At 36.7% G+C, this 15,137-nt stretch overlaps 1 protein-coding gene across 4 annotated transcripts in view; it reads right to left on the reverse strand.

The window, feature by feature from the left end:
- MANBA (mannosidase beta) overlaps window positions 1-15,137 on the reverse strand; it is a 131,392-nt gene that overhangs the window by 17,791 nt on the left and 98,464 nt on the right. For all 4 annotated transcript variants that reach the window (XM_063722634.1, XM_063722631.1, XM_054553193.2 and 1 more), the window contains 3 exon segments: window positions 13,904-14,071; window positions 6,925-7,143; window positions 1,308-1,472 (listed from right to left, as the gene is read on the reverse strand). In XM_063722634.1, coding sequence (XP_063578704.1) covers window positions 1,308-1,472; window positions 6,925-7,143; window positions 13,904-14,071 — 552 coding nt within the window.

Raw genomic sequence — 15,137 nt, forward strand, 5'->3', positions numbered from 1 at the left:
TCATTTTTCTTAGGTGCATAGCTAGGAGCAGAAATGCTGATTCAAATGGGAAGCAAACATTTAGCTTAGGTAGAAACTGCTATAAAATTTTCCAAAGTGGTTAAACAAACTTAAACTCCTACTAACAATGTCTAAAATTTCCAGCTGTCTCGCTTCCTCACCAGCAGTTGTTATTGTCAATTTTTTTAATTTTAGCCATTCTTCTGGGTGTGTAGTGGTATGGCTTTAATTTGCATGTTCTTGATTTAAAACAAGATTGGGCACATTTTCATATATTTATTGACCCTTTGGATATCTTCTTTGGTGAAGTACCTTTTCAAGATTTTTGTCCATTTTTAAATAGATTGTCTGGCTTTTTCTTATTGCTTTATAGAAAGCAATAAGAATTGCTTTATTCTGGATACAAATCTTTTTATCAAATATATGAATTAAAACTATTGGTCCCCAATTTGTGGCTTGCCTTTTCTCTCTCTTAATGGTGTTTTTTTATACTTAATGGTGTCCATAATTTCAATGGAGTATAATTTATCAATACTTTCTTTTCTAGTTACTGCTTTTTATGTTCTATATAAAAACTCTTACCTATCCCAAAATCATGAAGCTATTCCATGTTTTCTCGAAGCTTTATTGTAGTACCTTTCACATTTGAGTCTTCAGTCATTGATCAAATGAAGTTTCTAAAATTTATTATTATTTTTTAGAGATGGGGTTCTTGATATTTTCCCCAGGCTGGTCTCAAACTCCTAGGCTCAATCAATCCTCCCACCTCAGCCTCCCAAGTAGTTGGGACTACAGGTGTGTGCCCCCATGCTCAACAATCAAATTAACTTGTATATGGAGTCAAGTTCATTTCTTTTCCCATAAAGGTATCCACGTGATTCACCACTGTTTGTTGATAAAATGATTGTTCTCATACTGAATTGTGGTGGCATCACAGCCATAAATCAGGTGTCCATAATATACAGCAATCTGTTTCTGGACTCTATTGTGTTCCATTGTTCTATTTTATCCTTGGGAAATGGCACTGTCTTAATTACTAAACCTTTAGAGCAATCTTGAAGTAGAGAATATTTTCATACACAATTTATTTCAGAATTTTGTGAGCTGTTTTTGTAAGAGAGGCAAATGCCAAAAATGAACTATTTCATGTCCTATGTGTCATCATATATGTTCTTTGAAGAAAATAAATTCCTTAACCAGTAGAATGAAAACCTGAATATTTTTCACCATATATGGCCTAAAAAATCTACATAATCTCTTACATTAATTGCAGGAACCTGTTCAACTCTAGAATGAAAATGACTTACCTGAGTAAGGTAGATGGTATCTTTAAATGTGCGTAATGGATCTGTGCTTTGGGGGAGTTTGAAATGAAGCCCAGCCTGATAAAGCATTTGTTTGTTACCACCTTCATGATGTTGTCGATGAAGTGAAAACTTGCTATTGAAAGACCAGTCCTCTGTAGACGAGACCTTTCAAATAAAGAATAAGAATTAGAAATCTGAAAGTTGGCAGTAAAACTACTTTTCTATAAGTTCCTGACAAACCTGGAAAGTATTCTACACACTAGAAAAGACCTCGAGGTTTGTTCTGTGGCTCCAGTTTCATAAATGTTTTGCCATCCTACTTGTTGTCAGTGAAGGACTAGCCTTGTGGAAAGTGGAATCACAAAACCAGAGTTTGGTACATATATCCTCCCCTCCTCCATCTAAGAAAGTTATATTTTGGTGTTTCTCTTAAGACCCTTGTTTTATCAAAACATATTCCTGGCTTTTGAAACATTCACTATATGTATTTTTAAATATCGTTTTATCTACTTAGGTAAATATTTTATCTAGTATTCGTTTGTCAAAACTTAACAGAATGCAATCGACACTGTTAAAACTGTCACAATTCTTAAATAGGAATAAAACACTTATTACACTATAATAGGAATATTATGAGAGTAGATGCTTTAGCACTTGCACTGCTCATTTGTTTCTCAGTGATTACTAAATGAAACTGATATACATATGTTTAATTTTTATATAGTTGAAGACACAAACCAAATAATGTTACTTCTCTCCCCTAAAAAATCAATTTTTTATTGTTTAAGCCAGGCCCAAATTATAGGATCTTTATTTTATCCCCTAACTTACAGGATCTTTCTTTTATCATCAGCTCAAATTAAAAAACAAAGTAAAAAAACTCACATATGTTGGAGTATACCTTCTACAAAAAAAGAGAAAAAAGCAATAATTCTGGCTTCTAGGCCTATAATTTAATGCACTGTTAGCATTTAAGAAAGAAGACAATTGCTGGCTACATCTGAAAATATCCAGAGTTTTAATTCAAGTTACACAGACTTTGAAAAAACATACTCTGCTCCTCCACCCAAAAACCTGAAAATTAAAAAAGCTTAATCCCTTTTCATAAAGTATGACTTCTCATTCCCAGTAATCAAGCAACACATGGGCCCATTACCTTAAAAGGAAAAGGTTATTCTTCAGGAACTGATTCATACCCAAATATAAGAAATGTACACTAGCCATATTACATTTGGAAGTTTTTCCTAATTATAGATGTTTTTCCAAAATGCCACCACCAGAATTAAATAATGCTAACTACTCCTATTATGTATTTAAAGGAGAGATTCATATTTACAATCATCTCGTACACATTTTAGATGCACATCCTTTATCAACAGTCGTCCTTTATCAACATGTTAAAAATATTATATTTTATGAAAAATCAATGTATCCCAAATTAAAGAGATATGTTTTAATCAAGTTGTTGAATACATGAAAAAGCTTCTAAATAAAAGAGCCAAGCTTTATTTAGTTGTTCTTTTGGTTTCTTTTATTTTCCCAGTCACCTATTCAAATTCTCAACCAAGCAGTGTAGCTTAAAAAAAGATGACTAAATCAAGAGATAACAAATGATTCATAATGAGCAGCACTTATCCTCAACTTTCTCTGTTTTAAAATATAGTGTTTATTATCTCTGAACATCATCAGGCATTTCACAAAAATATGGGATAAAAGTAATTCCATTATTTGAAGGAGGCCAGTAGAAATTATTATAGATTTAAGGAAAAGGTTTAGCAATTTCTAACACTAATCTTTCTAAAGCATGGTGAAAAGAAAATCTATCAGCTCTGGAGACAGAGAGTAAGTTTGAACCCAGCTACATATTGTTGAGAATGGGAAGGAAGGAATGAAGGAAGCAAGAATATTTACTGAATTACTGCTTGTGTACCAGGTACTCATTCTTTTAGTAGACAATACTCTACCCACTCCACTTTGCCTGAGGCCCAAAAGGAAATCAAAGCACTGCAGGGTGGGAGTTCTATCTGTGTCCTCTTGCAGTACTTTGATTTCCTCCTGGATCTCAAAGTGGAATGGGTAGATTATTGTCGAATTAAAGAATGAGTACATGGTACACAGCAATTATTCAGTAAATATTCTTGCTTCCTTCATTCCTTCCTTCCCATTCTCAACACTTGTTCCTACCTGTGTCAGGATACTGAACTTCATCCTCCTTCACTCTGAAACAATAGTATTCCCAAAACATTAGCCCCACAATTTGGGAGCAATTAAAAAACGGGGTATGGAATTTCACAATGTATATATGTTTCAAAACATCATGTAGTACACAATAGATATATACAATTTTTGGTTAATTTTTTAATTTTAAAAAACCAAGGGTAGAGCTAAGGTTATGACATCATTAAAGTTAAAGTACAATATAACTTCAATGTGTATAAGCAAATATAGTGTTCAGGCAGTGAAACTGAAAAAGATTTTGAAATGGTCTTAAAAGACTTTTTTTTGGTTACTTTATACAACTGATGCAAGGGGAGCAAAACCACATAATCATTTCAATAGATGAAGAAAAAGCACTTAAAAATGCAACATTCTTTCATGATATAAGCACTCAGTAACTAGAAATAAAAGGGACCTTCCTTGACGTTATAAAGGACATCTACTAAAAACCTATTGTCAATATAACACTAAATGGTAAAACATTGAAATGTACCCCCTAAGAAAAAGAACTCAAGGATATCTCGTCTTCCCACTCATTTTCTACATTGTATGAAAAGTTCTAGCCAAGGAAATTAAGAAAATGAAATCAAAGGCTTCCAGATTGAAAGGAAGAAGTAATATTATTAATATCTCTATTTATAGATGACATGATCTTATATATAGAAAATGCTAAAGAATATCTTCCAAAATATTATTAGAGCTAATAAATGAGATCAGCCACTTTGTAGGATTCAAGCTCAATATACAAAAATCATTTGTATTTTTATACATTAGCAATGAACAATCTGAAAATGAAATTAAGAAAATAATTTATTTACAATAGCATCAAGAAGAATAAAACACTCAGGAATAAGTAAACCAAAGAAGTGTAAGACTGGTACACTGAAAACTACAGTGTTGAAAGAAATTAAAGAAGACATCCCATGTTCATGCATCAGAAGGTTTAATACTACTAGATGGCAATACTCACAAACTGATCAACAGATTCAACATAATCTCTATCAAAATCCCAGCTAGCTTTTCTGCAGAAATTGGCAAATAGATCCCAAGACTCATTTGGAAATGCAAGGCACCCAGGATAGTAAAAAAAATCTTGAAAGAAAGAACAAAATTGGTGGACTCACACTTCCTAATGTCAAAACTTACTACAAAGCTATAGCAATTAAGACAGTGCATAGTGACATGAAATATGCCACTGGAACAGAATGAGAATTCAGAAATAAACCCTAACTTTTATGGTCAATTGATTTTCAGGGCCAAAAGAATTTAATGGGGGAAAGAATAGTGTTTTTAATATATGCTATTGGAACAACTGGCTACTCACACGCAAAAGAATGAACCTGAACTCCTACCTCCCACCATACATAAAAAATAACCCAAAATGATCATAGACTTGAATGCAAGAGCTAAAACTATAAAATTCTTAGAAGACAACACAGAAATAAACCTTTGCCATTTGGCATGAGGCAATGATTTCTTAGATGCAACACCAAAAAGACTGGTAAGTAAAATGTCATCAAAATTTAAATTTTTTGTGCAATAAGTGATACCATGAAAGTGAATAAAGTGACAACCCACAGACTGGGAGAAAATATTTGCAAATCATATACCTGATAAAATCTTACAGCCAGAATATTTTTTTTTAATTTTCATAATTCAATAAAATAAAGACAAATAATTTTAAAATGACCAGGCCATGCATAGTGGCTCACACCTGTAAGCCCAGCAGTTTGGGAGCCCGAGATAGGCAGATCACTTGAGCTCAGGAGTTCCAGACTAGCCTGAATGATTTGGTGAAACTCCGTCTCTATAAAAAATACAAAAATTAGCTGGGTGTGGTGGCACATCCTTGTAGTCCCAGCTTCTTGGGAATGCTGAGGCAGGAGGATTGCTTCAGCCAGAGAGGTCAAATCTGCAGTGAGCCATGACCACTCCACTGCACACCAGCCTGGGCAACAAAGCAAGACCCTGTCTCTATTTAAAAAACAAAATGGCTAAAGGATTTGAATAGACATTTCTCAAAGGAAGACATACAAATGGCCAGTAAGCACGTGAAAAAAAATGCTCAATATGATTAGCCATCAAGGATATGCAAATTTCCTGTAAATGTAAATTCCCAGGGAAATGTGAAGAAAAAAAAAGAAAATAACAAGTGTTGGCAAGGATGTAGAGAAATTGGAACCCTAACACCTTGCTGGTAGAAATGCAAAATCGTGCAATCACTACAGAAAACAATTTGACAGTTCCTTAGAATGTTAAAGATAAAGCTACCAAAGGACCCAGCAATTCCATTCCTAGATATATATTCAGTAGAATTGAAAATATATATTCACACAAAACATGTACACAAATGTTCCCAGCAGCATTATTCATAATAGCCAAATAGAGGAAACAACACAAATGTCCATCAACTGATAAACAGATAAACAAAGCATAGTATATCCATGCAACAAAATGTTATTCAGCAATAAAAAAAAAAGGAACATACTAACACATGGTCAAATGGATGAACCCCGAAAATACACTTAGTCAAAGAATCAGTCTCAAAAGACCACACATTATATTATTCCAATTATATGAAATATGAAGAATAAGGAAAACTATAGACACAGAAAGTAGATTCGTAGTGCCTAAGACTGGGGAGGAGGGATAGGGAAAAATGGGGAGTGGCTGCTGATGGGTTCAGGGTTTCTTATGAGTGATAAAAATGTTCTAAAATTAAATTGTGGTGCTGGCTGCACATCTCTGTGAATATATTGAAAACTATTAAATTGTACACATTAAATGGGTGCATTGTATGGCAAGTGAATTATATCTCAATAAAGCTATTTTAAGGAGAACACACACAATGCTGAAACTGAATCTTTAGGAACAGAGAGAGCGAAAATCCATACAGAAAATAAAACACATCAACATGATGAAAAAGAGGCAGAGAGAGGAATGGGGGGGGGGGGGCGGTGGGAATGGCATAGGAGGAGAAAGAGGAGAGAAAAGGTAAGATGATAACATTAGACTAAGGTTTATTTATCACATTTACCCTCTTCCTGTAGTGAAATATCCAGCTCTGAATATCTGTAAATGGTAAAACAGTTGCAGGATATGATTTACAAGTAAGAGTTATTGTAGCAAGTAAGAGTTATTTCCATGTGTGATAATAAGTCAGGCTTAAGCAACCACTGGGTCCCATTCAGTGCTTTCAGTGCTCCTGAAGGAACACAGTAAAAGCAATATAGAAAACTAATCCCCAAAGGTTTAAAAAATTTATTTTCCTCCATCTTCTTCTCAAACTTTCATTTAAATAAGACGTAGGTTTCATATGATTTTCTGAACCAGTGATCAGAAGAAACACATGCCCACAGTCTATCATTTTGAAATATTAGAAAATCAAATGGTGACTTACCTTTTCTAATGTACTGAAGGATGGCCAGGACTGATATCCATATTCAGATGCAAATCGAGCTTTTGGGAAAACTTTCCAGTTCCAGCAATCACTGATATAGTCATAAAAATGTACATCACCAAAATAATTGCTATTAGGGTTTTGAGAGACCCAGCCTTCTGCAACAGTTTCAGCCCCATTTGTAGGACTGGACGTAATAAAAGGACGACTCTTGTCTCCCTGAGTTCAGAAATAAAATGAATTCAAGGATAATATATTCATCCTGTAAAGTATATATCATTTACTTCTTTAAAAATACTAACAAGTCCCTGAAATGCCAAGTAGCTGATCGAAAATTAGTAGGACCACTTACCTTCTTCCCCATTCAACAACCACCAGCACCTCTCTGCTCTTCACCAATCCTTTATATCTTTTCATAAGTAACACTTAGCTCATCCCTCACAGCAGCTGTTCTTAATCCAATCATGTTTTGCCTCCACTCTCATCCATCATGGGTGGCGTACAGTCTAGTCCAGAGTTTCTTAACTTTGACACTATTGACATTTTGAGCTGGATACGTTTTTGTTGGGGTTGGCTAGGAGTGGGGGTGTCTTATGCATTGTAGGATATTTAGTAGCATCCCTGGCCTCTACCAAATAGATGTCAGTACCCCTCCCCCAACCTTGAAAAATGTCTACAGGCACTGCCAAATGTTCCATGGGGGCAAAATCACCATCACTTGAGAACCACAGGTCTAACAGGTAAGAACAGAAGCTACTGAGTCAGATGGACCTGAACCTGACTTTAAATCTCAAATCTGAACTTTATTATTTGTGGACAGGTCTAAGCCTTGGTAGATTTATCTGTAAAATGAGGATAACAGTACCTCCTTTACAGGTATTATAAATAGTAAATAACTCTTATGTGAAAGTAATGGCTAGGTGTCCACCAATTCATGTTCTCATTTCTGTAATATAGAGCCATCCCTAGGAAGTGGCTTCCTAGCCCGTATGGGGCCATGTGCCTCATTCTCATCCTCTTCCCCTATTTGCAGGTGAGGGTGCAAGAGATGGTGCAGCTGGAATAAGGTGTCTATATCTCTGAAAGAGGAGCTGCCTGTCAATCAGGAGCAGCCCTTTCATAGTGTCAGTGAGGAAGAAATAAACTTTTATTATGTAAACCACTGAATACTGTGGCTTGCCTGTTACAACATCTAGCATGTAAGTATTTAACAGAGTGCCTAGCACACTGTGAGAACTCAAAATATAGTTATTATCATCTCAGTAGATGAGACTACTTCCTATTTCACTGAGAAGATTCATTCATTTAGTAAGTATTCGTCAAGTCTATTGTGTCTCTGGCATTTTTCCACACTGCAGAGGGAGGGAGAGAGACAGAGAAAGAGAGAGAGAGAGAGAAAGAGAATCTACGACTCTGTCAAGTACTTATACATCAAATCTCTTTTGAGTATTTCCTATGAGCCAGGCATGCAGTTCTTTCTATGTGCTGGAGGTTCAGCAGACAGCTATGGTGACCCTCTTGGAAGAGTAGACGGCAATTTAGTGCTGAAACCAGATACTGAACAAGTAATTATAAGTATGATGAATATTTTAAAGGAAAAGTGCAAGGCTCTTTGGGAATGTAAAACATATTGCAGAAGGCCAGTAAGGCTTCCCTGAGAGATAGACTTTCAGAAAATAATTTTCTCAACTTTTCACCATTAGGTTTCACTTTTTCGTGGTATATCCATTCATATTTCATTTCTTGTTTTTCTTCCATCATTTAAAAAAAAAACCTTAACCCTTTCCTTTGCCAGACTCTCTGTGTTCTGGTCATCTTTCTAGTTTGCTTTGGTACTACAGCCAACAAACTATCTTCCACTCCATTTTTTTCTTAATCTCCCTCTACTGCCCTTTTCCCTTAGCTTCCTTAGGACTCCCTTTATCCTAATAAAAAGCCCCTTTGATCCCTTGCCGTCCATCGGATTTCTTTACCATCCTCTCATTCCTAAACCCCTGACATTCATTTCCTGATCATTTCACTCCACTGAAATGTTTTTCAAAAATTACCCATGAACTTCTACTTACTAAATAAAGCAGTTCTTTCTGTCCCTACTTATTCCCTCTCAGGTATGCAATAAATGACCCTATTTACCACCTATTATTTCTGAAGCTCTCTCCACTCCTGGCTGTTTGTTCACAATTCTTCCACATTCCAGTTTTCCCCAACCTTCCTGATTCTTCCTTCTCCAGCTACCCTCTCCATCCCCAGATGGACACTCTACCTCTCTCTCAGGCTTCTCCTTGTTCTATACCCTGTCCCATGGCTTCCCCTCACATGGATGTTCTGATTACTCCTAGCCACACCTGCACACTTGACCTCATGTTCACCGCCACACATTCCTGATAACCAGCTCCACATTTCCACCTGTGTTGTCTTGCCAACATCGCAAATCCAATCTTTGAGAGCAGAATTCCTTTTTTACTAATTCCAGACTTATATGACTATGCTCCCTTTCTTGCTGAATGGTACCCAGATTGGAGTCATCTTCAATTTCTCCCTCTCTTACCTCCCACATTCAGTCACTCTGAGTAGTAGCAACTCTACATTCAGATATTTTTTTCCATCACCTAATTTCCAATCCCACACCACTGGACTCCACTACCTATGACCTCCATGACCTTGGGGACTTAATGACTCTAAAATAAATATATCGCCTACACTCCACGGAACTTCCAAAAATTAAGTAAATAAATTATAAAAAGCACTTGTATAATTTTTTTTAATTTGGTTTTTTTAATTAAAAAAAATTGTTAAAAGACAGAATGTTGCCCAGGCTGGAGTGCAGTGGCATGATCATAGCTCACTGCAGCCTCGACCTTCTGGGATCAAAATAAGCCTCCTGCCTCAGCCTCCCAAGTAGCTAGGACTACAGGCACACGCCACTATGCCCAGAGAATTTTTAAAATTTTTTGGAGACAGGGTCTGGCTACATCAACCAGGCTGGTCTCAAACTCCTGGCCTCAAATGCTCCCCCTGCCTCAGCTCCCAAGTCACTGGGATTACAGGTGTAAGCCACCACATCCAGCTTTAATTTAATATATTAATATATAATAATATTAATTAATATAATAATTATAATTAACATTGATGCCTGGCATCTCAGTAACTTGGAGTTCTTAGTTATTATAAATGGTTTCCTTGTCTAGAACCTCTCACCTCCCTAATCTTTGCTAGTAATCTTCCATAAACATGGACCAGATAAAGTTCCTCCTCTCCCCCAAAATGTCCACTAGCTTCCCACCATCTACTGAATAAGCTCAACTTTAAATATGATTTAAAGTCCCTCTATGATCTGCTTCCGGTCTTTACTACCTTCCATTCTCCCACAGTAATCCAGGAGTCCCTTGCTCGTAGGCACCAGGCACTGCTTGCTGCTCATTATACATACCACCTACTTTCACATCTTTTTACCTTTATTTACATTGTTTTCATGACCTAAAGTACTACTAGACAACGCTTTGCCTCAAAATTCTCCACCTGTAAGGTTTGCCTTGAATGTAACATTTTACTTGAAAGCCTTTTTAGATTATTTCAGTTAAAATTAATGGTTCTGCCACATAGTTCCCAGCATTTTGAAGCTACATTTTTTACAGCACTTTTTTTTAACTGCCCAAGGTCTGATAATTTTTCCCATGTTTCCCTTTGACAGCAGACTGTAAGCTCCACAAAGATAACAGTGTCCCCCACAGCATCGGGAATGAGGTTTTGCTCTTGGTAATAGGTATTCAGTAGATGCTGGGTGAATTTAAAAATATTAAAAAGTATGACAAAATTGTAGGTGATATTAAATGTTTAAAAATATTTTTGCTACAATGGCTTTGAAGAACATTGAAGAAGAAAGCCAGTCAATTGGCCTTGATTGATCAAGCTTGACAGATTTCCCTTCATTCCTTGAGATTCTTGAGAAATTTGGCAAGCTGAGCCATGCAGTAAAATTACAAACAAGTCTCTACCTAAAAATATCTCGCTTTGACGATGCATTATAATTTCCTTCCACTTATAAATCCTTCATTCTTGAGGTCTGGTTATTTGTTGCAAATCTCACAGATGACATCTTTCTAAGCCATGACCTTAAACCCTTAGTTGGATCAGGAAATACCATAAGGTGATCCAAGAGAATGGCCATAAAAAGAAAGCATGTGCAGCAGGAAACCAATCATTACAGCCAATTTGTAGATGAATCAGTTTATGGTACTTTCCCTTTTTATGATGCCTAATACTTTGATGGAAAGTAAAAGCAGTAGTGATTATGCAGCTTTTAATACTGTTCATCTTTGAAAAAATTTACAAACATCAGTTATTGCCCATAGCTTGTTTTAAGATAAATAAGTCCCTAAAGAGAAAGGCATATCTCCATTTCAGAGGTGAAAAAGAAATGGCACAAAGAAACTAATTTTTTAAAGCTTAAGAATATAGTGTTAAAATTAATGATCAAAATGTGTAAGTATCTGAAGACCCACCTTGTTGGAAAAAACCAACAAGGATGATGATGATGATGGCTAGTTTTAATTAAAAGGTTACGGTGGGCCAGGCGTGGTGGCTCACACCTGTAATCTCAGCACTTTGGGAGGCCAAGGTGGGTGGAGCAGGAGGTCAGGAGATCGAGACCATCCTGGCCAACAGGGTGAAACCCCGTCTCTATGAAAAATACAAAAATTAGCTGGGCGTGGAGGCTTATGCCCGTAATCCCAGCTACTTGGGAGGCTGAGGCCGGAGAATTGCTTGAACCCGGGAGGCAGAGCTTGCAGTGAGCCGAGACCACGCCACTGCACTCCAGCCTGGTGACAGACGAGACTCCGTCTCAAAAACAAAAAAAAAATCTACTGTGAACCACCATCTTCCAGTAATTCACCACAACGATGACACACAAAGGGAAAGAGGAGAGGCACCTGATATTCTCTAGGCCTTTTAGAAAATATGGAGTTGTTCCTTTAGCCATATACATGTGAATCTACAAGAAAGGTGATGTAGACATCAGGGAAATGCATCTGGTTCAAAAAGGAATGCCCCACAAACGTTAATGTGGAATAACCAGAGGAATCTACTGTGCTACCCAGCATGCTGTTGGCACTGTTGTAAACACACAAGTGCAAGATTGTTGCCAAGAGAATTAATGTGTTGAGCATATTAAGCACTCTAGGAGCCAAGATAGCTCCCCAAAACTCAAGAAGGAAACAAAGGAAAAGAAAAAGAAGGAAGCCAAAGAGAAAGGAGCCTGAGTTCAATGGAAGCACAGCTGGCTCCACCCAGAGAAGTGCACTGTGAGAACCAATGGAACAGAGCCTGAGCTTCTAGAACCTGTTCCCTATGAATGCATGGCATAACAGGTGTTTAAAAAATAAAAGAGCTCTGGACTGTAAAAATATTTCTTTTCATTAAGCAGAAATGTGGTGTCCCCTCCCCCAAAGAAATATTTTAACTTTAAAAAAAAAAAAGTTACTATGTGTCAGACTGAGTCATGTGCCTTCCATCCATTATCTCACTTAGTCCACAAAACAACTCTTAAAAGTTAGCTCCTATTTTTAACCTAATTTTATAGATGAGAAAAGGAGGATTAAGTAACTCGCCCAAGATTACATAGACAGGAAGTGGCCCAGCCAGGATTTCAAAGCCTGCGTACTTAACCACTATGCTATAAAATGAAAATCCTCAGAAACTATAAATCCATCAAACATGAAAAACATAATACCAATATTGTGAATAAAAAGATTATAAAATAAGTGTTCTGTAAATATTATTTAAAATTTGTATCATCACATTTTGTGAATAGAAAAATTCTTCATGACACATGACTTAGTATATCAGGTAAACTATAAATTTGAACCCATGTTTTTCATGAATTCTCAATGAAGTTTCTTCTATAAATGGAATAGTGCCATAAACTGGGCATGTTTAGGTGCTAATATCACATACTATTTTAAAAAATAGATGCCTTTTCAAATTGCTTCTGGATATACCCAGATATTTAAAACATCTATTTACAGACACAAAAGTGTAAAGACAACCAGATTATTAAATCACATGTTAAACAAAGTTTTTCAAAAGTTAAAACTTTTGAAGGCATTACTGAAAAAAATGCTGCTTTTTCTCACAAAAAGGTCAATTTATATTAACATATGTCTGTATAATATGCCAGTTAGACAAATAGTGGTGCAAAGAGAACCACTATAGAGCAAGGGCCATACAGTGGGGTTGGAGACCAGCTCTCTCATCTCTCTTTGACCCTTAAATCACATACCAGGATATTCATATGTGATATACACCAAATTCTACTTTAACATATACGATTACAGAATTTTAGAAGTGGCATATCAATAATCATCTAATCTAGAGATTCTAAACTTTTTGGGATCCACGGATGGACTCCAAGGAGCATGTGACAACCTAGCATTGTAAGCACTGCATTGGTGTATGTGTGGAGAGCTGCACAGAGAAGTTAATCCTCCAAAAAGTCCACAGCCCATGAATCCTTTCATCTGCTGCTGCACTACAATAGGATACTCTGTATTCAAACGATACTGTTGAAGACAGCCCTAAAAAGGGGCATAAAATATACTATACCAGTATTCAAACTTATCCACTTTAAAGATACATTTTTTTTTTTTTTTTTTTTTTTTTTGAGACGGAGTCTCGCTCTGTCGCCCAGGCTGGAGTGCAGTGGCGCGATCTCGGCTCACTGCAAGCTCTGCCTTCCGGGTTCACGCCATTCTCCTGCCTTAGCCTCTCGAGTAGCTGGGACTACAGGCGACCACCACCGCGCCCAGCTAATTTTTTTTGTATTTTTAGTAGAGACGGGGTTTCACCGTGGTCTCAATCTGCTGACCTGGTGATCCGCCCGCCTCAGCCTCCCAAAGTGCTGGGATTACAGGCGTGAGCCACCGCGCCTGGCCCTAAAGATACATTCTTAAAGTCTACTGCATTAAAAATCATTACTTACTGCCAATACGAGCTCTCTGATGTTTTTCACATACAGTGTCACATAGTCCTTGATGTAGATTGGCCGGTCAGTGAAACTGATATGATACCAATTCATCATCAGCGCCTCCTCATTTTCATTATTGCCACTCCATATGATGACAGAAGGATGAGATTTCAGTCTCTTGATCTGAAAATTAAGAAAACATAAAATGATTCTCAAAGAGTTAACATAAAAAACTCAGAGCTGTAATTACTCATAAAATTAGAGCCCTTGCATTTCTGCACATAAATTCTTATGTGCCAAAAACCTAATTTGAAAATGGCTAGTCATGTTAGCTGCAGGAATACATTTTAAGAAATCTCTGAGATTCTTTTTAACTAGATTTTATAAACACTGATACATAGGGTTTCTCTTCTCTGCTATATAAAAACTGAAGGTAATATAATCTTTTTTAGAAAGAGAAAGAAAAGGGGAATGAATAAACTCTTCACTCTGTGGATTGCCACAAAGAAAACTTTCAGGAAATACAAAAGGCAGGAGACATTATATTTTGGGGATTGGTTCTTAAGAGCAAATTGGACAAATTGGAGTTCTGTGGGAAGAAACAAATGAGGCAAAGCAAACACTACCACTGAAAGAAGGAGGGAGGTTCCTATGCAGTCCTCACTGAGATCAGAAAACCAGAAGGGGAACTAGAGAAGGTTTTACAAAGCAAGTGAGTACTAGAGGTATGCTGGCAGTTAAAGACAAATAAGGAATACTCTAAAGGAAAACAGATTAGGGCAATCAGGGTGATGTCTCCTGAAATAACTATCAATGTCATGTCCTGAGAAATCAACTAACATTAAGTTACTGAATATATCTAAATATAAAAGGGAAGATTAGAGAATCTACCTGAAAACCGTGCCACATGAGGCCTGCATAAACTGAGCTCATCTGAGCTGGCCCTACATAAAGGCAAAAGGATCCACTTGTGTTATTTTTGCACTGGACAGACTCAGACATGTCCCTTCTTCTAACACACTAGGACATGTGCCCCAGTAGAGAGCAATTAAATTCCTCTGAGAATGGCAGAGTGAGTCAATGGTCAAGAAAAATTCTTTTGGAACATGTTTTGGCAATGTTACCTCATTGATATTTATAGGTTCACTTTCGCTGTGAGGCATGATTACACTGATGGCCCCCAACTGATGCTCTCAGTGTGTTCTCCATTCAAGAAGCTCAGAAACTCACATAGATGAAATAGAGATGC

The sequence above is a fragment of the Pongo abelii genome, chromosome 3 (assembly GCF_028885655.2).
Source record: "Pongo abelii isolate AG06213 chromosome 3, NHGRI_mPonAbe1-v2.0_pri, whole genome shotgun sequence".
NCBI lineage: Eukaryota > Metazoa > Chordata > Mammalia > Primates > Hominidae > Pongo > Pongo abelii.